Raw genomic sequence first — 24,411 nt, forward strand, 5'->3', positions numbered from 1 at the left:
GATTTATTCATTGAATTTAAATCCTACCTGCAGATGTGGGATTTGATACCCTGAGGGTTTAACCTGGAGCTCTAGTTTTATTTGCAGGACTATTGCCTCTCTGTTATCATCTTTCCCCACGTCTGTATTTTCTTGCAGGCATACCTCTTCAATGAATTTGTGATTTTTCGCTTAGATTACTTAGTATAGAAACAGGCCCTTCGGCCCAACAAGTCCACACCGACCCGCCAAAGTGCAACCCACCCATTCCCCTACGTTTACCCCTTTGCTAAAATTGCCCATTGTGTTAGGTATAGCCAATTCACCTGGCCTGCACATCTTTGGACTATGGGAGGAAACCAGAGCACCCAGAGGAAACCCACGCAGACAATGTGCAAACTCCACACAGTCAGTCGCCTGAGTCGGGAATTGAACCCAGGTCTCTGGTGCTGTGAGGCAGCAGTGCTAACCATTGTGCCACCATGCCTTTTCACCTCTAGTAAATATGATCAAGCTCTTTCAGCCCAGACTGGTTTGAATGAGCTTTGTTTTTAGAAACAGCATAAAAATTGAAAAGAATTATAATATAGGTGAATGAGGAACCAATTATCTAAGGAAATCCTATTCACAATACAAATTAATCACCTCATCCAATTGAAGTGAGATCACCAGGAACCTTAAGCTTAAAATTGTCTTTGGCCAATAAGGGGGCATAATCACCTTAAGAAACTGTTTGAGGTATTGGAGTCTACTTCTTCAAACACTTTCTGCTAACTGATGGACATTATAGTGCAGTAAATAATATCAAATGAATTTTGTAATGTAAATTGTAACAACCAGATTTATTCAAATGACATTTACATTGACCACACATCACACCATTTTTGACACATCACAATTTATGAACATGCAACTTATAAATATACAGGACAGACATTCACTACTTATGCAATACCAAGTTTAAGAGCTTGAGTAGACACTAACAGAATGTTAAGTATAAAACACAAAATTACCAAAATTATCCAGCACACATTTAAAAAAAAAGTTTGCATTCTGAGGAAATATCCATTGGTCACAAAGAATTGAATCAGCGGACCAGCCGCTGAAGTTCCTGATGACTGGATTGACATTTAAGGAGGTTTTAACATAGTAGTTGGAATCCTTAATGGAGACAGCTCCTCAGATTTTAGCTTTAAAATGACCTGGATAATCCCCAAGTCAATGAGAATAGAACACAAAACTCAGTACAGAACAGGTTTTTTTTTTCTTTTTAAAACCTAAAACAAATATCGTGCTCTCAGTTTTAGGAACTTCCATTTGTGCCAGGGCAGGAGTATTTCATGAATTTAGTACTCTGCTCAGGTGTTATTTGCACAAAGGGCTTTTTCATCAACGACAGCAAGTTAATTCTGTAACTTGAAACTCTGGTTTCCAAGACAGAGTTGAAATTTAAATCTGCATAAAACTAATTGTTTTCATGAGTATGTTATTTAAAAGACATTCCACTTCAGAAATGGGTTAAAAGTAAGTTGAATGTGAGTGTGCTTAACTTACTGACCATTTCAATAAACGAAATGTGAAAATAGCATATCCATACAGTTGATTGTGAGAAGCACGGGTCTTTACTGGTAGATGAATTTCACACAGCCACTGTGCTTATCAGCTCCCAATTTGAGAGAAAAGTGTTAAATTTGTCAAAATGGGCAGATTCAAAACATCAAATAAATGTAATTCTGAAAAGTAAATGACATGAAGTAGCTGTGCTGTACAGGGCATGGAATTATAGATAACGAATACCAAACATTTGAGTTAAAAACACAATCTAATACTTTTAAGAGGAGTGAGATTTGCACCTTTTAAGAATCTTCAAGGTCACCACATTTACATGGTAACATATTTGTTCTTACATATGTTATTTCATGAGGAACATTTGGAATTACTCCAAAAGAACCATATGGTCAGAGTTTCAGCAAAGTCTCTGTAGGAGTTCTGCATCAAGCAGATAAATTGCCATGTTCATTTGGGAGAAATTCTGAAATGGGACTTCATTGCATCCTATTTTATTTTACAGAATGCAGTGCTTTGGAGGGTCTCTTTTACCAACATTTCTAAATGTAGTTTCAACACTTGCAGTTCTCTTTTACTCAAGGCCAATAAGGATGACCAGAGAAACAAACTGCCAGCATTTCCACAATCTGAAATCTAATACTGTTAAAACTACGAATGAATAGATACTTCCCTAAAGTATTATTCGGTTGCTATCAAACCTAGTTTAAAAATGGCAACATCTCACCAAACATACATTAGTAATCAATACATGTGAATATTAAATTAAACATTTTCCTTACTAAAATCTGAAATTTTAACATGAAACAACTAGTCAGCCAACAATCAAATGATTAAAGTGCACATCAAGAAAAAGGGAAAATCACAAGTGATAAAAGTTCAGAATCAAATTTGTTAATATAGTTTCTAATATTTCATTCAAATGAGAATGTATTTGAATAAAATTGTTGAGGTACCCTCTTCTATTCATTTTTGAGCCATTGCCAAAACTGTGATTGCAAAGAATCAAACTAATTAAAACTTTAAAAAATTGAAGATCCCAGATGCATTTGTTTAAAACTGCATCATTGTAAAAAGTGTTTGTATTACAATGTTTATAATTTGAATTTATCAAACTACATTATATAGTAAACATGTTCAGAGAAGTGTGTACTTATCACCATTATAAAGGCTGGCAGTGGTTCAGCTTGTAAACAACGCCACTGTACCTGTTAGTGTTGTTTATTCTGCTGCATAGTGTGTTTGTTAAAACAATACTGATTACAAATAGTCTGTAAATACATAAAATGCTCCACTCAAAATTTATAACAATACATTCAAAACAGATTGTTACAAAATAACTTGCAATATTAAAAACTTGACAATTTTACCTGTTTAAAAATCTAATTTTTTGTACTCATCAGTAAACAGTTAGCAGCCCTGCTTTCAGAAAATTGTATTAAAATACCATAGGTTTACAGGTAATGAATTCACTGTGTGAAGAATGAAATTTTAAAACTACCATCTTGTGATTTCAGCATTATTTTGCATTCAAATTCTCTGAGAGAGATTTGTTTTATGAGTGGTAAAGTTTCTCATGAGGAGCCATTATCAAATGCTTTGGATTGCTAGCCCATCACAACTGTTCTCATAACTAATACTTTGTTGCAACCAGTTGGAAATCACATTTTAACCATGCCACAAGATTTATTTTATAAAGAAAGCTTAAGAAAAAAATCTTTGAAAGGAAAGATTCAAACAACAACTGGAGAGAATTACCCTAGTGTTTAACTGATTCATTTCACATCAATTCATCACTATGAATTTTATGTAGATAATATTCTCAAATTCAATACATTCCCAAGGTGTGGTCAACATGTCAGAGAAATAGTGTAAAAGAGTTAGGGACTTTACAGGAATTGAATTGTCAAATTATGGAATTGTAGAACAACAAAATTTAGAAATGGCCATTCTGCCCATCATTTCAGTGCCAATTCCTTTTCCCTTATATCACCTTTCAAATGTTATTTTTAAATTTTGATCCATTCTCATTAACATTTTTCTGGTTTCTGCTTCCACCATCAATTCTGACAGGACATCCATTGTTCTAAAAACTTTCTACATAAAGAAATTTCTCCAACAATTTCCCTATGTTTTATTAATCATTTTGTTAGCCTCGGGTTTCCTCAGACCATAGAAATCATTTTTACTGTGAATTTTAGCATAACTTTCTTAATTCTAAATTTCTCTCAGGTCTCCTCTTAACTTTACCTCTTCTAATAAAAATAAAATCTCATGCATTCCTCCTACCCAATACCTCTCATCCCTGGTAAATCTTTAAAGGCACCAAAGCTGGATGCAATATTCCAGCAGTGGCCTAAAGCAGTGATTTATATAAGCTTAATACTACCCTTTGCTTTTATTACCCTATAATTTTATAAAATCTAGGATGTTGTAATCAGCTGCATTAAGCTGTTTTTCAACTTTATCTTAGCAAATATTTATACTTCAATCCATGCCTAAAACAGATGATCTGGTAATTTATTTCATTGCTGATTGTGAGAGCTTGCTGTGTGTAAATTAGCTACCATACTTTCTTCATTACAACAGTGAAAGTAATTCAAAAATAATTGCTTGAAGTGCTTTAGGAAGTTTACAGGTTATGAAAAGTGCTATATACTTCCACTTTGGCCTCCAGCTTTTGTAGAATGGAATGGCTTCCTCATACTGCGGATGCCATTGTGAACTGTAAAAATGATTTTACAGGTACAATATCTCTAAGACATTATAATGGTCACCATCAAGGCGTCACTGCTCCCCTCCTGAATTGAAAGGACGTAATAACAATACACCATTAACTTAAGAAATTTTGGAACACTGGATTGTTCTTCCATTCAACAATGAAAACAATCCAATATGATTCTTCATTCCACAGTCAACACACTGAAGAAAATTACCCCTACAGACCATTAAGGAAAAGAGGAATGACTGCAGGTAATGGGATAAATCAGCCCAGGGGTTCATACCTGCTCAGTCCAAATGCATACAGCTACATTTGTAGACCGCTTGTGAGGTACCTGTTCCTACCCATAAGTCATCTGCTCCAACTGTGAGTGACCAGTGAATTTGAAGAAAACGTAATAGCACAATATAGTAAAATGATAATTTAAAATGAAAGGGAGGGGAACTTCACTGTATAAATATTCCCCCATTTCATGTTACTGGACTTATCAATGTAGGGCTTGTGAAATGTCCAGAGCACACCAATATCTGGGGGAGAATCCTGATCTAAGAATGCTCCTGTTCAATAATTATGCTGTCAGAAGTCTAGCTGGTTCTAAGTACAGAATTTGACCCAATAATCCTTCTTGCTGAGAAGTATGATTAAATAGTTCCTACTCAATTCTAGAATGTTCTTGAACCTCCACTACTTGAGCCAAGTGACCATCCATCTTTCTGTTCGATCCTCAAAGTATCCTGGAGATCAGCAGAATAATGTGTTTCAGGCTGAATAAGAAAAACTACCCCTTTAATGCAAAACAAGAGAAGGAACTGTTCCTATCACACAAAACAACATAACAATAATACAGATCAGGAGCTTGAGGCCATTCTTAAAGCAATTCTATACCCTAAGAAGATATCAATGGACTCCAACAAGATAAGTGATGCTTTGCAGTAAGACTAAGTTCAGTGCCATTACAAATCATAGTCTACTTTCGATCTGAAATGCCATTGTGCTTACTGTTCAGGGTACTCCTTGGGATCAGTTTTAGTCTGTTGAATAAGAAGATTTGCATTTATACAACATCTTACCCCCAAATCATAACATTTAATTATAATTGAATTACAGAGACTGGTAAATAGTAGCCACCTCGCACTGCAAGATTCCACAAAAATGCGATGAACAGTCATTCTGTTCTTTTAGTGGTTTCACGATGAATGAGTAGTGTGGACTTCCCTACTACGGGGTCATAATTTCATCAAAAATATGGCACCTCCAACTGTGTTAGACTGGAATGTCAGTCTGGGTTATCCCCTCACAATGGTATTGAACTTACAACTTTGTAGAGGTAGCTCATTGTGCATGCTAACACCCTCATTCATGCTAACACCTTCATTGGCATCACAAAGAATAAAGTGCAGTATTTCCATATTTTTCAATAAAATAGCCAATCAACTCATATCAGAAGAATTCTGCAGTTTGACCTCACAGGGATTAGAATTAGCATTGTCCACCAATGGTATAACATTTCCCACACTTAAAGATCTCTCCAAGTATAGGATCCTCTAAACATGTACGAAACTTGAAAGGTAAAGTCCGAAGACTTGGACATCCCCCAGGGAGTCAAATTTACAAGTTTTAGCTGCATCTTCTGGCAAAGGAGGAATTGGTAAAACTTTGGTCTGTGTGTGTGTGTGTGTGTGTGTGTGTGTGTGTGTGTGTGTGTGTGTGTGTGTGTGTGTAAAGATCACAAAATCACATCACACATCTCCTGCCTCAACCTTTGCATGTGCCTATTTGCTCTTTCTCCAGGTTCTCCGCTGATCTTCTGTAGGAGATGGTGAGGTTCTGCCCCTCTGCCCTTTTGAATGCAGACCTATTGTGAAATAAGACTGATAATGATAATGCTGTGATGTCATTGGCTACTACCAGTACTTATTAATATTATGTGAAGGTCTGATAATTATGTAAATTTAAAATTGTCATCTAGAACATTTTTCTAAGTTTCGAACATCACTAAATTAAATAACGCCAAAGTGCATAATCAAGGAAACATTGGCAAATTTTGTTCAACTATACATGCAAAGCAACAGTCTTCCACAGCACTTTAAACACTTTGTGTGTCTGCCACCACCATCAATTGACCTTTCAAAGCATAAAAGATTAGCAAAACAGACACGATCACAAAACAGACCTATTAAATTTACATACTTCAACATTTAGTTTACATCATATAGATTTGCAAGTGTTTTCCTGCATTCTGTTTTCCATAAAATGTTTTCCTACATTGTAAATATTTTAGGCATTCAACTGAAAAAGAAACAAGTGTGTTAGCTTAGGTGCTAAAATATATCAATACTTGAATTTTTAATTAGCTAAAGGTCCCTTTGATCATTCTTGGATCAAGAGTGGAAAGGTATAGGCTAAGGTGTTCGGTCACTGTGTTTTTCAGTCAGCCGTGAGAAAATGCTCAACAGCAACATAAGTCAATTTGCTCTTTTGCAGTCCCTCATTAATCCATTCAGCTACTTTAGATCACAATGAAAATACTTATGAGGGGCTCTTGTGGTGCAATGGTAGTGTCCATTCCTCTGAACTAAGAGGTCTGGGTTCAAGTCTCACCTACTCCAGAGGTGTATAATAATATCTCTAAACAGGTTGATTAGGAAAATATACAAAAATACTTTTACCGGCTAATTCCAAGGCAAAGGAAGGAATATTCCTTCTGTAATTAGATAAATGAATAAAGATCAATGATTGTAGGTATGTCAGTCAAGAGTAGCAAAAACTAAATTGAATTTGTTAATTTAAACTGGATTCATCTCTGTACTGGTAAATGTTGAAATAACTACCTCATGCTTTGCACAGGAGAGGTGAAGACAATTAATCTTTAGAGACGTAACCCTAAACAAAATCATAATATTTTAAAATATGTCCATTGTAGTGAAAAGATAATGAGAAGACAATATTATTTGATTATTTATCGTTCCTAATCATTAAAGGAAAATTGGGTGAAGCACATCACAGACTGCCTGCTGAAATTAAAACTTTACTCCAAATGGTTTTTAAAAAAAATTTCTATTTTTTCCACAACTGTCCCCATCCCCCTCCCATGTAGCAGCTGATCTCTCTATATATGTAGTCAATGCTGGTGTGAAGGAACAATACTCCTGGAGTCATCTTGGCAGTTTCATCAACTCTCTCCTTGGGTAAGTTTCAAAGATCTTGTGTTATTTGATTCTAGGAACAACAGTGTGGATGGACTGCTCTCCCTCTTTTCTAGTCTAACATTTTGCTACCATTCTCCAGGATAAAGCTCTACAGTGATACTCCTATCTTCACTCAACTACATGTTCAAAAGACTGTTCAAATGATTTTCCTATTTATGATTTTCCTTATGTTGAAGGAAGTGGGCAAGAGTAGAGAGAATTTAAGCTGGCACTCACATGCTGGGAAGGCAGCATACTGGCCCTGCCTTTATATGTTAGGATGCATAATCAGATAGTTACTGGGACATCATTAGCTTTTGTCAATTGGCTATGTACAGATGCATTCAGCAAGTCCCAGATGTATTGGTTGTTATGACAGACTGGTTAATCATTTGCTTCATGGCCAATGGGCAGCATACCAGGGCACTGACATTTTTACAGAATGACAGGACTCCTTAGAGTCTCTCCAACCCGAATCAGGGTTAAATAGTCAACATCAGCAGTTCCTTGAAATGTGAAGCATGCTTGCCACAGTGTACAGCTTTTAACAAGAGACTGCATATCGAGTGTTTTTAACATGGCTAACATGTAATTGTGCAGCTACAGCTACCACATGGTTTGGTTGACCAGAAGACTCTACTGCTGTTACTGCCTGCCAAAGACATATGGAAGGATTTCCAGTTTGACAACTAATACCTGGACAAATGCTATTGTCTCAAGCTTGTCCATCATGTAAATATACTTGATTTACTTTGTCGGCATTTGTCAATTGTCAGTGGGGAAAACAGGTTGCAGGGAAGCAGATTTTAAGGTTTGAGGAAAATTAATTTAAATAATGTCTCTTGCTGCTAAAAGGAAGCTTAATTCCCTTTCAGAGATGAAGATTTTTATCCAAATACATCCAAACTGTTTTTATGTGGTACACCTTAAAATTAACATTATGATTTCAAAATCTGAGATACACCTTTTATAAAAAGGTAACAGTTTCGAGGTTGCTGCTTAACTGCTACCTACAGTCTTTTGCAATGAAATGGGAGCTTCTATTTGTTTACGTCAACTTTGCTAACATAAACATTGACAGTCATTTGATTAAAAAGTGTTAATATTGAAAATAGTTTTGAATGTTACATTATTGAAATTTGTTTTTGAGTGTCATGTTACACTCGTGTAATGTAACTAAGGTTTAGTTGCAACTGTGGAAATTGTGGTTCTTTAAAGGTTTTCTGATTATTTTCTATATATGGGATCAGGAGTCTTGGCACAAACATAATATACTTGGATAGTCTGCTATTTTGTTGGTAGTCAATATTTAGACTTGCTGTTGGGGCTGCAGGATGACGAAGATTTTCCTTGTTTGATATGATTTGGAACTTCCAGTCCTGTGTGCAGTGTTACCTGTTGGGAAAAAAAACAAATGTTAAAACATGACACCGTCAAGTGTTGAAAAGTAAACCACATGATTTTTTAAAAATTCTCTGGTTGGTCCTATCCTTGCAATAGAGTCTCCCTATATTTATGTATTGTCAGTGCTGATATAATGCGATAGTTCCATTTTCGTGCAATCTCGCGTTATAAGAAAACCACACAATAGCTGCGCCATTTAAATAATGGGGCCAGAATCAAATTATAGCCAATACTGGCAAGAAAAGTTCACGTTCTACAAATAATGGTCTAAATCCTTCAATCCAATTTGCATTGGAGAAACACATGATAGCAGAACCAATTGGACTTTCATTTTCAGATTCTCTGTGCCCCGGTCTTCCTTCATGAATAAAATCAGTAGATTAAGACTAGCTTTATAGGACATGGCACTCAAGATTCTGGCCTATATTTCCCAAGTTGCTCCCACTACATCCTGTCATTGACAGGAAGAAATAAATTTAAAGAGTGCAGATCTATTGCTACTCGAAATGGGTGAGTGAGGTTAGCTCAGTAAGAGTGTGGCCATCACATCATTCAATGTAGTTCTGGCACTGCCTCTCAGAGCTAAGGTTTCTTCTTACACTTTTTAACTGTTTCAACAATAGTTCAGCCACAGGACCACTACTTCTGGGCTGCTTCTGCCCTAATTGGTAATCAGTGACCTGGAGAGTGCCAAGAAAGAGGAGGCCTCCAGCAGCAGTGCCACCAAAGCCAGGATGAGCTGGATACGGCTCCACCCTAGCCCAGGGTCTCGTGGTGAGAAAGGAACAGGTCCTGGGCTGGATCCTCCCATCCAGACTCATGGGCTAGTCTGATGCTCCATGTCTGCAGCTGGCCTGGGTGGTTGAAGGAGGAGAATTCTTCCAATGTGGTGGTCTTATCACAGCATAGAGGTCTTGTCCCAATGCGGAGATCTTCTCCATCTATGGCATCCAGGTATTCCACTGGCCCGGCAGGCGGTCTTGGCCCCGCATGGTGGTCTTGTTCAGGAGTGGCAGTCTCAGCCTGGCATGGCAGTCTTCTTCAGTGGACGCTTCTGGCCCAGTATTCCAGTGGCCCAGCATGGCAGTTTCATCCTGGCTGTGTTTTCAGGGTAATCCATTGTTCCTTAAATTGGCTTTCCCCAAGCCCAGGAGCTGTTAACTGAACTGTGATGAACTTTGTTTTAATTTTACTTTTTTAAATTATTATTATGATTTCTGTCTTTGACGTAGGTGCGTGGTGGTGTGGCTTATAAGTTTTTTCACTTTTTTGTCCATGTAGAAGTACACACGACAATAACTTTCTGTTCTAGTCTGAGCTTGGGATGCAGTGACTGGCTGTAAACCTCTTTCTCTTCACAGGTTCCCGGTGGCCATATATAAAATATAAAACTATACTGGCATTTGCGTGCATACACATTAAATCTCAATACTGGCTCATTGTGGTATAGGATTAAAGATTCAGTCACCAATGAGGCAACCACACCATGAAAACCCTATTCCTAAGCCCCTAGTACTATATACAGAATTCGAACAGGACAGATTAATGAATAAAAGATTGAAGCTATAATTGGACGAAGTTACTAGGGTATTGTGACCTCTACTGAGAGGGTTAGAGAATTAAATATCATCCAAGAATTGTCATCAGGGGAATCTAGGATTGACTTGCCTGGACTTAGGTGCCAGACGTCACTGGTTCAACCCAGTAGATGATATATCTTTACGGATATTTTTCTTCTCACATTAAGAGAAGACACATTTTTTAATCACGCCCAATCTTACCTGGACATTCCTATTAATGCTGATAGCAGGCACAAAAATGCCTTCCAAATTTTCAAAGGCTACAGGGCCTTGCTGAACATTGTTGATGTAAAATAAAAGGATATGCTTGCTTAGGTCCAGAAGAACTCCAATTGTTGTACCTTTACAAATCCCACCTTCTGTCCTAGAAAACATGAAAATAAATTTTATTCAAACAAATATCACTGTTTCTATTTAATTAAACAAATTTCTTGTCTGACATATCCATTAATACACCTTATTGAAATTTCAGTGTCACAAAACTGGTAGAAATGTTTTAAGTATGCCAATTAAGCAAAAAGACAAATGTTATACCAATCAGGGATTCTTACCCTGGTGTCAACAAGAAGGTTTCAAGGGATCAACCAAAAATAACACTCTAGTTGACATAGCCCTCACGCCAGCACTTCTTCTGATCTTTAACTGGCAGAGATATCCTTTGAACCCTTAGCAAGAAAACAGCTCATGGCAACCATTAAGGATTGAAAAACGCACTGCCTCATGTCAAGTTGTTACAGTGCGTTTCATATCCACACTGCTTGGATTCAGGTTGCTCTCGATGCAGCAGTGTCACGTGCATAGACATACGCAAGTCGTCAGAACCTTACCCTGTCTGAGGTGGAGGGGGCTGGATGAGAAGCCAGTACAGCCCTACCATATTAAATATGACAATGTGGTCACAGATATGTTGAATAAAGTGTTGGCCCAGCCTCATTGTAGCTAAGTTTCTGATAAAGGGCTGGGTCATGTAGTGACTGTAGTCCTGGAATAGTAATTCAGAGGATTTGAATTCACGTACCATCATAGTAAGCTGTGAAATTGAATTCAACAATGCTGGTAATTTGTGTTGTGCCACCAGGAATAGAAAATGACAATATGGCCACTAAATTACTGAAAACAAAAAAACACAAAGTGCAGTCAGGGAAGAAATACTGCCACAGTTACTCAATCTAGTCTACATAGCTCCAGGTTCACCATGTAGCTAATTCTTAATGCCCTCAAGGCAGCAATCGCTGAACATATCCCAAGAATGAATAATTAACAATTTCCAAAGAAAGTTGTTTGTCGTTTTCATTGACTAATTTAATCATTAGTTTATTGCAGCAGTTTTTTTTCACACCAGAAAGTGGCAATTATCGGTGAAATTTGGTTATTGAAGATTTTGAAAGTATTACAAGTCAGAAAATGAAACACTTACCTATTTGTGTGGGAATTGCCATGCATAAACCAACTGCGGTTGTTGTCAACATACATGGCCCAGGCCTTATCATCCTTGCCTAGCATCATATCCTTTACTAAATTAATTCTTGCTACTCCAAAAGCAGGGTCGGGGTGGTTATCATAGCGATCAATAGACAGTTCCCAGTAATGGATTCCTTTGGAGAATGCAACAGATCCTAGCACAACGCGATCATCGTAGCTATTACACGTAACAGTCAGGTTATCATTAGACAGAAGGATATCCGGATGGGCAGAATTGGGATCAAAGGTAAACCAAGCCACTGAAATGGAAGAACAGAACAGCAATTTCAGAATAAGAAATATATCCTATTCTCCCTGCATCCCTTCCTCCATCTCAGGACTTCTCTCCTGAGAGGTTGTGCAGGATTGTTAATTTTCTTCTATTTCTTGATCAGATGGCCAGTATTCATTTAAGCCTAGCTAGTGAGCATAGCAGACTGGTCTACAAGATTTGGTGCGAGAGGGTGACAGGCAACATAGCCAAACTCTAATTTGATGTCCAGGCACCTAGACATTCCAGCAGAGCACAGCAGGAAAGAAAACGCTAACTGATTAAACTCTTTCCCAGCACAGAGATGTCAAGGTCAGCTGTGGCACCCAAACAAAACAGTCAAAAAGTCCAAATTCTAACCTTCTAACTGGTAGACTTAGAGCTATACTGGGTGGTGCTTTACTCACAATACAGTTAAGGAACTAACAGAACCTTTCTTTAATTATCCTTTAAGTACATGAGCCTGTGTAAAAGTTGTGTATGAAGTGAATTGAGCAGTTTCAACCTACCATCCATGCCCTCCTCAACATAAAACTGTCCAAAATTTGGTCATAGAGGTTTTCTGAGAAAAGAAATAATCGCGGTGGTTTCCTGATTTGAAGTCTAAGCCATGCTGCAATTGCAGAACAAAGGCAGTTTTATTTATTTCATTTTTTATTCAATGTTTAGCTGTGCTTTTATGGATTTTTACTGATCAATCAAGCTGACAATAATTGGCTGAAATACAATAAGACTCCAAGTTCTTATCTTCACATCAGAAAAAGTTGGAATACTCAGCAAGTTAGACAACTACTATTAGAGTCAGAAACTGAGTAAGTGTTTCAGATCAATGACCTCTGTTAGTACTGGAAGAAATGAGAAGTACAACAGGTTCAAGCAGATACAGAAGATTGAAAGGAAGGAAAACAGAAAGAAGGGAGGAGAGGGCATGTGATAAAGTAAAGGCAGGAAAGATAAATTGACAAAAGGTAGAATAAGGCAATTCAGGCTAATGGTCATAGAGTCATAGAGATGTCCAACTTGTCCATGTCGACCAGATATCCTAAATTAATCTAGTCCCATTTACCAGTACTTGGCCCATATCCCTCTAACCTCGAGACAAATAAAGAAACAATGTGAGTAAAAACAAGATTATTGCCATCAACTTCCATTAGTTATATAAATAAGGGCAAATATTATCATTTACAATGATTTTGATCAATTTTGAGTTCTGATGGTCTAATCAAAACAATGTGCTGTTCCTCAAACTTATGCGCATCATCATGAAAAGGAGACTGAGGACAGAGGTCAGAATGGATGAAAGTGGAGAAGTAAAATGACAGGAGTCTAAAATTTTAGGGTCATACTTGTAGACTGAAGGGAGCTGATCCACAAATATATCTATAATGTGTGTTTGATCTCTCTAAGGTAGAGGAGACCACATCATGAGAGGTCAACGCAGCATACTAACTTGAGTGTATAATTAAGTTGCTCATTTAACTAGGATAAATATTTAGGATCTTGGACGTTGATAAAGGAAGAGGTAAAAGGATGGTGTTAAATCGTTTGCATGGCCAGCTGCTTTTGGAAGGGTCAGGATGCAAGAGGTGATTAAAGGAGTAAACCAGCTTGTCACAGATGGAACAATTCCTTCATAATGCAGAAAGAGGAAGACAAAATGTATTTGGTGATAGCAATATGGAGAATCCTTGAGCAGAAAGTGGGGACAAGGGAAAGCATATTGTAGCCCTGGAGTTTAGGGAAGAGAAGAGAGAATTTGTCTGGGAAATAGAATAGGGATGGTCAAGGGCCCTGTCAACAATGATAGTTGGAATCTTTGGTTGGGAAAAGCAAAAACATATCAAAGGTATTGGTTTGGAAGGTGGCATTGTCAAGACAGATGCAACACAGATAGACAAACTGAGAAGGTATGGAAGTCCTGACAGGAATCTAGTCAGGTATCAAGGGGAACCAGTCAGCTTTTCATAGATGTTGCTCCATAGGCTATGCTCAAAAATGGGATGGGGTGCTGGGCAGGTCTGGAAGAAAGAATGTTCCATGATTCCTCAAAATGGCAGACATAGTTAAATGTTATAGGGATTCCCCTAGCATGATATTTTACATGAAAGTGCACCTTAACAAGAAATGTTCAACGTTCAATGTTCAGCCTGGCAGGGGAGCATATCATTGGTGGATGATAACTAATTGGGCATCTGTTGAAGCAGAAATGGATAGCTTTCAGACCAGATCGGACATTGATGATGTAAAGGAGATGGTTAAGGCCAGGAAACTGAGAACTCAAAGTGACAGTTGTAGGAAAAAAAGGGGAGAAACAATTAAAAGCAATCAGCTCTGAGGCACTAACTAGTTGAAATGTACATATCTCTCTGCCACTTCAACAATTTCTAATCTTCTGTTTCCTTCCCATGTTCGACAGCAGCAAATGGAGATAAACAGTATTAACATTTAAGGTTGATGATCTATTATCAGAATTTTCTCTGTCCACAGATACTATCAGATCCATTGGAATACTTCCAGCATTTCCTGTTTTTATTTCAGATTTCCACATCAGCAGGATTTTGCATTTGTTTTCATTTCGTGGTGGGCATCCAATTGATGTTGTTTCAAATTTTTGCTTCAAACTGGATAAATAAGATAATTTGCCTCTAATTTCCAGATTTCTTTCACCTTCATAAGGTCCAGCTCCATTTGTTTTATTCCTTTCCTCAACATCTCAGTTTCCATTTTTGGGGACGGGCTACTGACTGCAAGCTTGCTAACCCAAAAGGTTGACCTTGTCTGCATTTTTACCCACCCACCCACTTACTGCAAGGACTCTATTTCATTTTCCCAATGTTTTCAATACATCTGTTCTGACAATAATACTTTCTGTACCAGTCTTTCCTCCCTTTACCTCATCTAAAGATTCCTCCTTACTAGTATTGGAAGGTATTAGTGGAAAGGTCAATGATCTGAACCCATTAACTCCATTTCCCTCTCCACAGACACTGCTTGATGTGCTGTGCATTTCCAGCATTTTCTGATTTTATTTCAGATTTCCATCATCTATGGTATTTGCTTTTGGATGTATCTTGACGTCCACAGTCTTGAATACAAAGATAATACGAAGAACATGGGTCAAATGTTACATACTGTGCGTTAGGAATAACTAGAAACTCACTGCCTTTTAACTCCATCAACACCAATTTTGGTACAGTTCTGACAGCCTTTTGAATCAGTGAATTTGATGCTGCAGCAAACTAATCACAGAATCAGAGTATTTTCAACATAAAAAGACTCCCTTTAGCCCATCATGTGCATGCCAATCATCAAGCATCTATGTATTCTAATCTCTTTTTCCAATATTTAGCCTGTAACCTTGTATGCAATGACATTTCAAGTGTTCATTTAAATAGTTCCTCAACGTCTTGAGGGTTCTCACCTCTACCAGTCCTTTAGACAGTGAGTTCCATATGCCCACAACCCTCTGGGTGAAAAAGATTTTCTTCAACTCCTCTCTAAACCTCCTGCTTCTTATCTTAAAACTGTTCCCCATGGTTATTGAACCCTCTACTAAGGGGAAAAGTTTCTCCCTACCTGCCCTATCTGTTCTCATAACTCCGAACATCTCAATCAGACATCTCCCAACATTCTCTGCTTTAAGGAAAACAACTCTAGTCTATCTAGTCTCTCTTCATTGCTGAATTGCTCCATCTCAGGCACATTTAGTGAATCTCTTTTGCACTCTTCCTAGTGCAATCACATCCTTCCTATAGTGAGGCAACCAGAATAAAACAGGACTCCAGCTACAGCCTAACTAACATTTATATATAATGCCATCATTGCTTCCTTGTTCTTTTAATGCCTTGAGGGCAAGTATCGTATATTCCTCTTTAATCAACTTATCTGCCTGATACGCTGCCTTTAAGAATCTATGGACATGCACACCAAGATGGGTCCCTCCGATCTTCTCTACTTGCTAGGGTCCTACCACTTGACCTTGCTTTGTTAGTTCTCCCAAAATGCATCACCTCACACTTTTCAGGATTAATCCATTTGTTACTTTTCAGCCCATTTGACCAGCATACCTATTCTGTCTTGTAGTCTAATGCTTTCGTTCGTGCAGTGTACCACACCACCAATTTTCATGCCATCTGTGAACTTATCCATCATACCTCTTACATTTATATCTAGATCATTAATGCACACTACAAACTGCAAAGGATCCAGCATCAAACCCTGTGGTATACCACTGGTTACAGGCTTTGAGTCACAAAAACACCCTTCAACCTCACCCTCTGAATCCTATCACTGGTTTACTTTGCCAAATTGCTCTGGATCCCATGGGCTCTTAGCTTCTTAACCAGTCCTCCATGCAAGACCTTATCTAAAGCATTTGTGAAGTACACATAGACTACATCAACTGTACTACCATGATCTACACACCTAGTCACCTCCTCAAATAATTCTATGAAATTTGACAGACATGATCTCTCCATTACAAAGCCCAGGCTGACTGTCCTTGATCAATTGTTACCTCACCAATTGGAGATTAATTCTGTCAGTTAGAATTCTTTCCAATACTTTCGCTACCAGATGTTAGACTCATTGGTTTATAGTTTCCTGGTTAATACTAACACCCTTCTTTAGCTGGCCTCCAGTCCTTTGGCACCTCTCCTGTGGCCAGAGAGGATTTGAAAATAATGTCAGAGACTCTGCAATCACCTCCCTTGCCTCTCAGAACAGGCTGGGATGTAAGTTAATAAAATCACTCTCCTAACCTCCTGGTGTTCTAGTGATGTTTCACATTAGTTGAGACACCGGTGCTACTGGATTGTATAAAGAATCTTATAGATACAGAGACCAGTGATGCATTGGTCAAACTATCTGCTAGTTTTACTGCACCAGCTTAGCTAGAATGGACTTGTTTTCATATAAACCATTATAAATGTCAAAACTTTTACATCTATTATTTATGGATGTACATTGCTAACTACCCTATCATGGAGAATGGGACTGCTAATATCAAAAAGCATAGGGATAGGAACAGTGGTGGGGACCCTGCTTCATAAATGATAAGTTAATGATGGAAAATGTACAGGGCTCTTGTGATGCAGTGGTAGTGTCTCTATCTCTGAGTCAGGAGGTCTGGGTTCAAGTCCCACCTGCTTCAGAGGCCTGTCATAATAAGTCTGAATAGGTTGTTTTTTTTAAAAAAAGATAGAGAATATTTGATATTCTCTATATCTTTTATATTTACCTTTGGAGTTTCAAAAGCAAAAGCATAAACTATTCTTCTGATGGGAATTTTCTAATCCTTTGGAACTGTAATATTCTCAGCATTCCCAAAGGCTAATGTAGGGCTCAGCCTCAGAGGTTCTTTGCAATCTAAATTTCTTCATTCAATTCCAATACTTTCAATTACCAAGTTCTGAATTTTCCATCACATTTTAAATTAAGTGTCTATTTAATAGTATACATTTTATTTGCTTATCTAAAGACATGTAAATTATCTTAAATAAAAGCATATAATTGCTCGAAAAGCTCAGCAGATCTTGCAGCATCTATGCAGAAAAAGCAGATTTAACGTTTCAGGTCCAGTGACCCTTCTTCAGTGAATAATTGTTCCAGCAATTTCTGATTTTGTTTCTGATTTGCAGCATCTGCAATTCTTTAGTTTTTTGTTTAGTAAGTTAGCTTATCGTAGAATAATTTGCTTTATCCTCCCTGCACCTGTTTTACATTATTAGATTGACTATCTCTTGCCAATATATGAACTTTTCAACTTATTGTTTATATATGACATGCCTGGAGATTGTACACATGAAAAAACAATTAACACTTGCACGAGTTGTGTATTAATGATGCCAAACCCTTATAGATTTGTAACTGTGTTAAAAATTGCATAATCTTCAAACTCTATTTTTTTTAAATGGTAAATGTGATTGGATTAGCACTTTGTATGAATCTGACTTTAATTTTAAAAACTGTCAGCTTAAGGTGAAGAACAAATGTTATTGTTTATTGATTTGCTAACTTATAGAGAGGAGACATTCTTTAGCCACCAATAGATGTTTCCCAATTAATGATTTAATTGGGAAACATCTATGACAAAGTGTTTGGTACTAACTTCACACAGCAAATACTATGTGAAACTATGGGAGATAAAACCTATTAGTTAGAATAATTGGATAGCTCCTCCAAAGTGCCAGCACAGGCACAATGTGGCCTTCTTTCGTGCTACTATATTCCATTTAAGATTTTTTTTTGTTTGATAAATTCAAATTGATTCCAATGACACTCACTCATACTTGAGCATAATATACTTTTACTTCTTACTTTCAATTGCTGTTAATTTTCAATTAATTAATTTTGACAGGCTACATCAAGTATATAGATGTAAGGGAGATGAAACAATATTAAGACTAATAAAGCAGAATGTGAACCACGGTCTTTTTCTGACAAGATACATAACCAAGGGCTAAGATCTCCAGCAGAGTCACAATAACTCAGATAATAATGCTAATTCTAATGATACAAAACAGTTGCATCAAAGTTATTAACTTCGTAAAACTAAATTGGTATTTTGGTTTTCCTCACCCTCAGATGTCTGCAACACAACTGTTTTACTGTAAGGTCCAACACCTGCTGAGTTAAAGGCTTTTACTCTTGCATTGTAGACACTGTTGAACTGAAGTCCGTCTACTGTGCACACTGTTTCTTTGCCAACATACACCTCCTGAAATTCCAAGTATAGTAGTTGTTAGTTAAGGGGAGAATGCCGATGCATGGTCAGAACTACAGTATTTCTGGCTTTCAGCTTCTTTATATAAAAAGTAGTACAGTCACACAAATCACAAGCACTAAATAATTTTTAAAAATCATGTGACATAAGCCAATAAATTATTCTGCAATAAAAGCATCCATACATTGAGAGTATTGATATAACATTTGTTTGTATTTAAATGGGTATGTTCATCAGTTCTTATTGCAAACAATTTTGAGACAACATTTTTTGAAAAATTAGCCTGAAGCTGTCTTTCAACTTTTTTTTCAATTACAAATCAACTTCACAAAGTAAATTCATCTAGCCTAGCCTGAAACAAATAAATGTAAACATTTAATATTTTTTAAAAATCCCTCCAGATATCTCATTTGTGGTGACTTCCCGTATTGTTCTCTTTCAGACAGGATGACACAGTCATAGGAGATTCATTTACACTTCTTCTTAAGGACATACTTGAGACCAAAGAAATTGAGCCTTGGATTTCCTTTTAAAGAAGAGGCAAGGATTGTTCCCTGACATGCCTACTATAAGGAAGAAACCTTTCATTAAATCCAGGGGTAGTGGGATATATGTGGAGATAGGGAGTAAGCATCAAACTGTAGGTCTGTGATGGTAGGAGCAGGAGCACTCCTGATGTCAATGGGAGGGAACAACATCCTCTGCTGCTGGTTAAGCCAGAAAAGGTAGTCTGAGAATGTTAAAAATCACAACATCAGTTTATAGCCCAACAGATTTATTTGGAAGCACTAGCTTTCGGAGGGCTGCAACCACCTTCATCAGGTGGTTGTCTGAGGATGACAAATAGACACTCAATCTCGTTCTTCATGCATTTTGCAGAAGAATTTTGAAACAAACACAAGATTCTGATTTACTTATTTTGAATCATCAAATGATAAAACTTAGCAGCCATCTAGAAATAGCAAGCACCCACTAAGTCAGCAGCACAAATCCTCACACCTAAACATTGGAATACATTGTGCCTGTTTTTGTTATGTATCTAGTTAGGTGTGTGTTGTCTCTTTGAGTGAATGGGTTGGGTGACCCAGAGGTGAGAGTTAAATGGGCAACTAAGAACAACTGTGGAGCTGAGAGGACACACAATAAAGTATTCCCTATTCAATTTTACTCTCCTTCTACCTCATGTTCTACTTATGGCTCTTGTGAACTGCAAACACAACAACTGGCAACAAGAGTAGGGTGGCCCACAGACTATCTGTGAATGCCACTTTGTTTTTTATCAGGAGGAGGGACATTGTCTGTATTTCAAAAACAGCATGAGATTGTGCAGGTAACATCAAGGGAAGCAGTCACCGAGGGAGCTGGGCTGTGGGTGACGTCAGTGCACTGATACAGTCAAAGAGAAAGTAGCCAACGTGGAGACTGTTCACCAAGGGAACTCAACTGTGACCAGCTACTAGACTCGAATGGCAGGAAAAATTCCCACCAGCAGGAAAACAAAACGGTGGGCCAATTTGGAGCAATGGGACCATTGAAGAGTTAAAATGTTGGACACTGTACAACAAACATTTTGATGCGCCTTTATAGGTGAATAAGGTGGTTGAAGACATAATTGTATTGGTTTTCTTGAGTACCATTAGGAACAAGATCTTCATGATTCCAAGGAGTCTGGTGCAACCAGAGAAACCCACAGAAAAGATATTCCAAGAGCTATGCAAAGTGCTGGAGAGTTATTTTCTACCATAGCCACTGAAGATGATGGAAAATTTCTGTTTTTATAAATTGTACAACACGAAGGAGAATCATTGCCCAATTTGTGGACACCTTAAAGAGGTTAGCGGAACATTGCAAATTCAGAGGGTTACTTCAAGATATCTTGCAGGACCATTTGGCTTGTGTCACAAGACCATCCAACAGAAGCTACGGACAGGAACAGACCTGGATTCCATGACAGCTTTAGAAATTGTTACCTCGATGGAGTTAGTTGTCAGCAAAGTACAACGCCCAGGTTCATAAAACATCAGAAACTCAGCAGTGTGTGGTACCAACTATAGAATGCTGCTGATGTGGCAAGAGTGGCCACAAGGAGTCAACATGTTGGACTAGAGAAGCTCAATGCAACAGGTGTAAGAGAGTGGGCAATATTGCCTGAAATTGCCAAGTACAACTCAAGCAACAAAAGCGGTGTATCAAAGAGACAATTCAGAGGTCAAGGTAGATGCCCCCAATAAGGGAGCAGACAGGGAGTCAGCCAGGTCTGTGGGAGAAGCAGAGTTTCATTTAAACATCTCGTTGGTACAGAGTGAAGTTCATTGTTTCTGGGTTCTTCCCAAATTAGATGGTAAGACAATATAAATGGAAGGGGGTATGGCTGTCCCTGATTCCTGAATCAATATACAGGGAAAAGTTAAAAGCATTGCCATTGAAACCTGGCAAATGGGTCAGGAGACTGGATCAGGGAGCCAGGGAGGCATTCTAGGACCAACTGTGGAGCTGAGACAATGCACAATCATTCACTGTTCTAGTTTACTCTCCATCTACCTCGTACTCTAATTATGGTTCTAGTAAATCAAAAACACAAACACAACAGACGGTTGGAATATAAAAGCAGCGATGTCCTAGCTATAAAGCTCTGGTTAGGCCCCACTTAGAATACCATGTCCAGTTTAGGGCCCCACACCTCAGGAAGGACATACTGACACTGGAGCGTGTCCAGCGGAGTTTCACACAGATGATCCCTGGAATGGTAGACCTAACATACAATGAACGGCTGAGGATCCAGGGATTGTATTCATTACAGTTTAGAAGGTTGAGGGGAGATCTAATAGAAACTTATAAGATAATGCATGGCTTAGAAAGGGTGAATGCTGGGAATTTGTTTCCATCAGGCAGGGATACTAGGACCTGTGGGCAAAGCCTTAGAATTAGAGGGGTCAATTTAAAATGGAAATGAGGAGACATTTCTTTAGCCAGAGAGTGGTGGGCCTGTGGAATTTATTGCCACGGAGTGCAGTGGAGGCCAAGACATTAAATGTCTTCAAGGCAGAGACTGATAAGTTCTTAATCTCGCAAGGAATTAAGGGATACGGGGAGAGTGCAGGTAAGTGGCATTGAAATGCCCATCAGCCATGATTGAATGGCGGAGTGGACTCGATGGGCCAAATGGTCTTACTTCCACTCCTATGTCTTATGGTCTTGCAACAATTTTATATGCAAGAAACAAAAGAATAGAGAATTTTATCCATAAACTTTTCAAGTGGTTAGTTATCAGTTAAATAAACCTGTTGGAATATAAGCTGGCATTGTGTGATTTTTAACACAGTTAAATAAAGTACTTTCTGTAATTAATTAGTCTTTTCATTGGACAGCAGCTATTTTAAACTGGAAGTAAGCAAATTCAAATGATTATGAGGGATAAATTATACATGTGATCCATGGTCTGGGAATCCAACACAATACTATGGATTTCAGTGAGATTTGCCTTATTTTAAGGGTTTATTTTCAGGTAATCTGTGTAATTACTAACAGTTGTTAGAGTTAATTGCTGATATCCATATTGAAAATTGACATCCACTGCAAGCATATTGATTTATCAGACAATGCTTGGAAAAGCTAAATTCCCACTCATTCACGGTCATTTTCAAATAGATGCAGCTCATCATCTGAAGTATTACGATCAAATTAACAGCATTACTCATAGAACTACAATCATTATAATACATTTTTTTTCATAAAGAGGACAAAGATTATATTATGGTCATTAGGCGTTGTTTGCTCTGTCTTGTAGAACAGAACTAGAATCTACATCCTGTCAGTTGGTCACATTAAGAATTTATCATGTGTGGAAGCAAAGTGGAAATCAGCCCAGGGAAAAAGTCTTAGCTAATAAAAACTTTGTATGTTCAGGCAATTATAACTAAATATTTAAAAATGTCTGAAGTTTATTGCTCTATTTTCTAAATGAAGCCCAGAGCTCAGTGAATCTATCAAATAGAGGAACATTTTCCTAGTGCACTGTTCTAGTAAACTCAAATGTATTTTTAAAGAGCTTATTTATAATTTCTAAACAGCAATCAGAGGAAATCCTCCCTTAGCAGTCAGCTGATCCAAACACACCAGCTAGATTCCAGACTCAATCACTAGCTCATGCTCTGACTTCAGCTGACTTGAGTTAGGCACGGAGGGAGAAACAAAACAGACTCTCCCTAGCTATTCAGTAATTTTCCCATGATTGTAGATAGGTTCAGGTGCAGATATGATGATTCTTTGAAGGAATAGCCAATTGGCATTCTTTCTGTAAAGATTCACGAATGAATAATGACCAATTATTACCTAACTACTCAACAGTACATTTCTCCATGCATCCATACTCCAACAAGGAGTATCCTTCAGGAGACAAAAGAAGGGAAAATTGGTAAGCAAAAAAAAAATCTGCAGTTTGTTTTATATATCATTATAAAAGGACAAGTTTGCTCATTTTCAAAGAAAACACTATTCAAATATAACATTCATTGATGGCAAGTCTGAAAATCAAGTTGATCTTCACAGATGTAAAATATCATTACAAAGCGAAAGATGAAATTTTTACCTGAAAGTGCCCACCATTTCCATCATCAAGTTCTAGTATGTAGCCTTCGATCTGAGTCTGGTTGAGTGGAGGTGCCTTCCATGCAAGTGTGGCAATGTTGTTATTAGTACAACATTTCTCCAGTTGTAGTATTGGTGCAGGTGGTACTGCAGAAGGAACTAAGCATATCTCAGTCTAACTCTGTCTTTGCACAGTAACATTAATAAACCTGCAATTAGTTCCCAATTCCACAAAATCTATATTTTAGAATATGGAGATTTGAAATTACATCAAGCAAATTAATGTGGTTCAATGAATTTACACTTAGTTTCAACTTTACCTTTATACTAAGACAATCAGTTTGTAACAGCAACATTCCACAAACACTACTGAAATTCACAACAGATTAATTTGTCTAATTGTAGTGCTTGCAGAATGAATACTAGCAAGGGCACTCGCTCAGCTCCAAAAATGCAGTGTATCCTCGATCCTCTCTCCAAAACAAGCTACTGACAGATTGATACAACATTTCCAGTAAATGGTCTACCAAGAGATACTTACATCATTTATTCAAGCATAGAAAGTATAGACCATAAGACCGTAAGACCATAAGACATAGGAGCAGAAGTAAGGATATTCGGCCCATCGAGTCCACTCCGCCATTCAATCATGGCTGATGGGCATTTCAACTCCACTTACCCGCATTCTACCCGTAGCCCTTAATTCTTGACATCAAGAATTTATCAATTTCTGCCTTGAAGACATTCAGCGTCCCAGCCTCCACTGCACGCTGCGGCAATGAATTCCACAGGCCCACCACTCTCTGGCTGAAGAAATGTCTCCGCATTTCTGTTCTGAATTGACCCCCTCTAATTCTAAGGCTGTGTCCACGGGTCCTAGTTTCTCGCCTAACGGAAACAATTTCCTAGCGTCCACCCTCTCCAAGCCA

General features: G+C 37.8%; 1 protein-coding gene across 2 annotated transcripts in view; it reads right to left on the reverse strand.

Annotated features, from left to right (window-relative positions):
- Window positions 1-802: 802 nt before the first annotated feature.
- trim67 (tripartite motif containing 67) overlaps window positions 803-24,411 on the reverse strand; it is a 64,777-nt gene continuing 41,168 nt past the window's right edge. Inside the window, exons 6-10 of one of the 2 annotated variants that reach the window (XM_072559047.1) lie at window positions 23,484-23,629; window positions 18,751-18,889; window positions 11,857-12,160; window positions 10,641-10,803; window positions 803-8,850 (exon numbers count right to left, since the gene is read on the reverse strand). In XM_072559047.1, coding sequence (XP_072415148.1) covers window positions 8,758-8,850; window positions 10,641-10,803; window positions 11,857-12,160; window positions 18,751-18,889; window positions 23,484-23,629 — 845 coding nt within the window. In that variant the 3' untranslated portion in view covers window positions 803-8,757. Of the gene's footprint in view, window positions 8,851-10,640; window positions 10,804-11,856; window positions 12,161-18,750; window positions 18,890-23,483; window positions 23,642-24,411 lie in introns of both variants that reach the window. The other variant, XM_072559040.1, reaches the window with a different exon arrangement.

The sequence above is a fragment of the Chiloscyllium punctatum genome, chromosome 3 (genome assembly GCF_047496795.1).
Source record: "Chiloscyllium punctatum isolate Juve2018m chromosome 3, sChiPun1.3, whole genome shotgun sequence".
NCBI classification, from domain to species: Eukaryota; Metazoa; Chordata; class Chondrichthyes; order Orectolobiformes; family Hemiscylliidae; genus Chiloscyllium; species Chiloscyllium punctatum.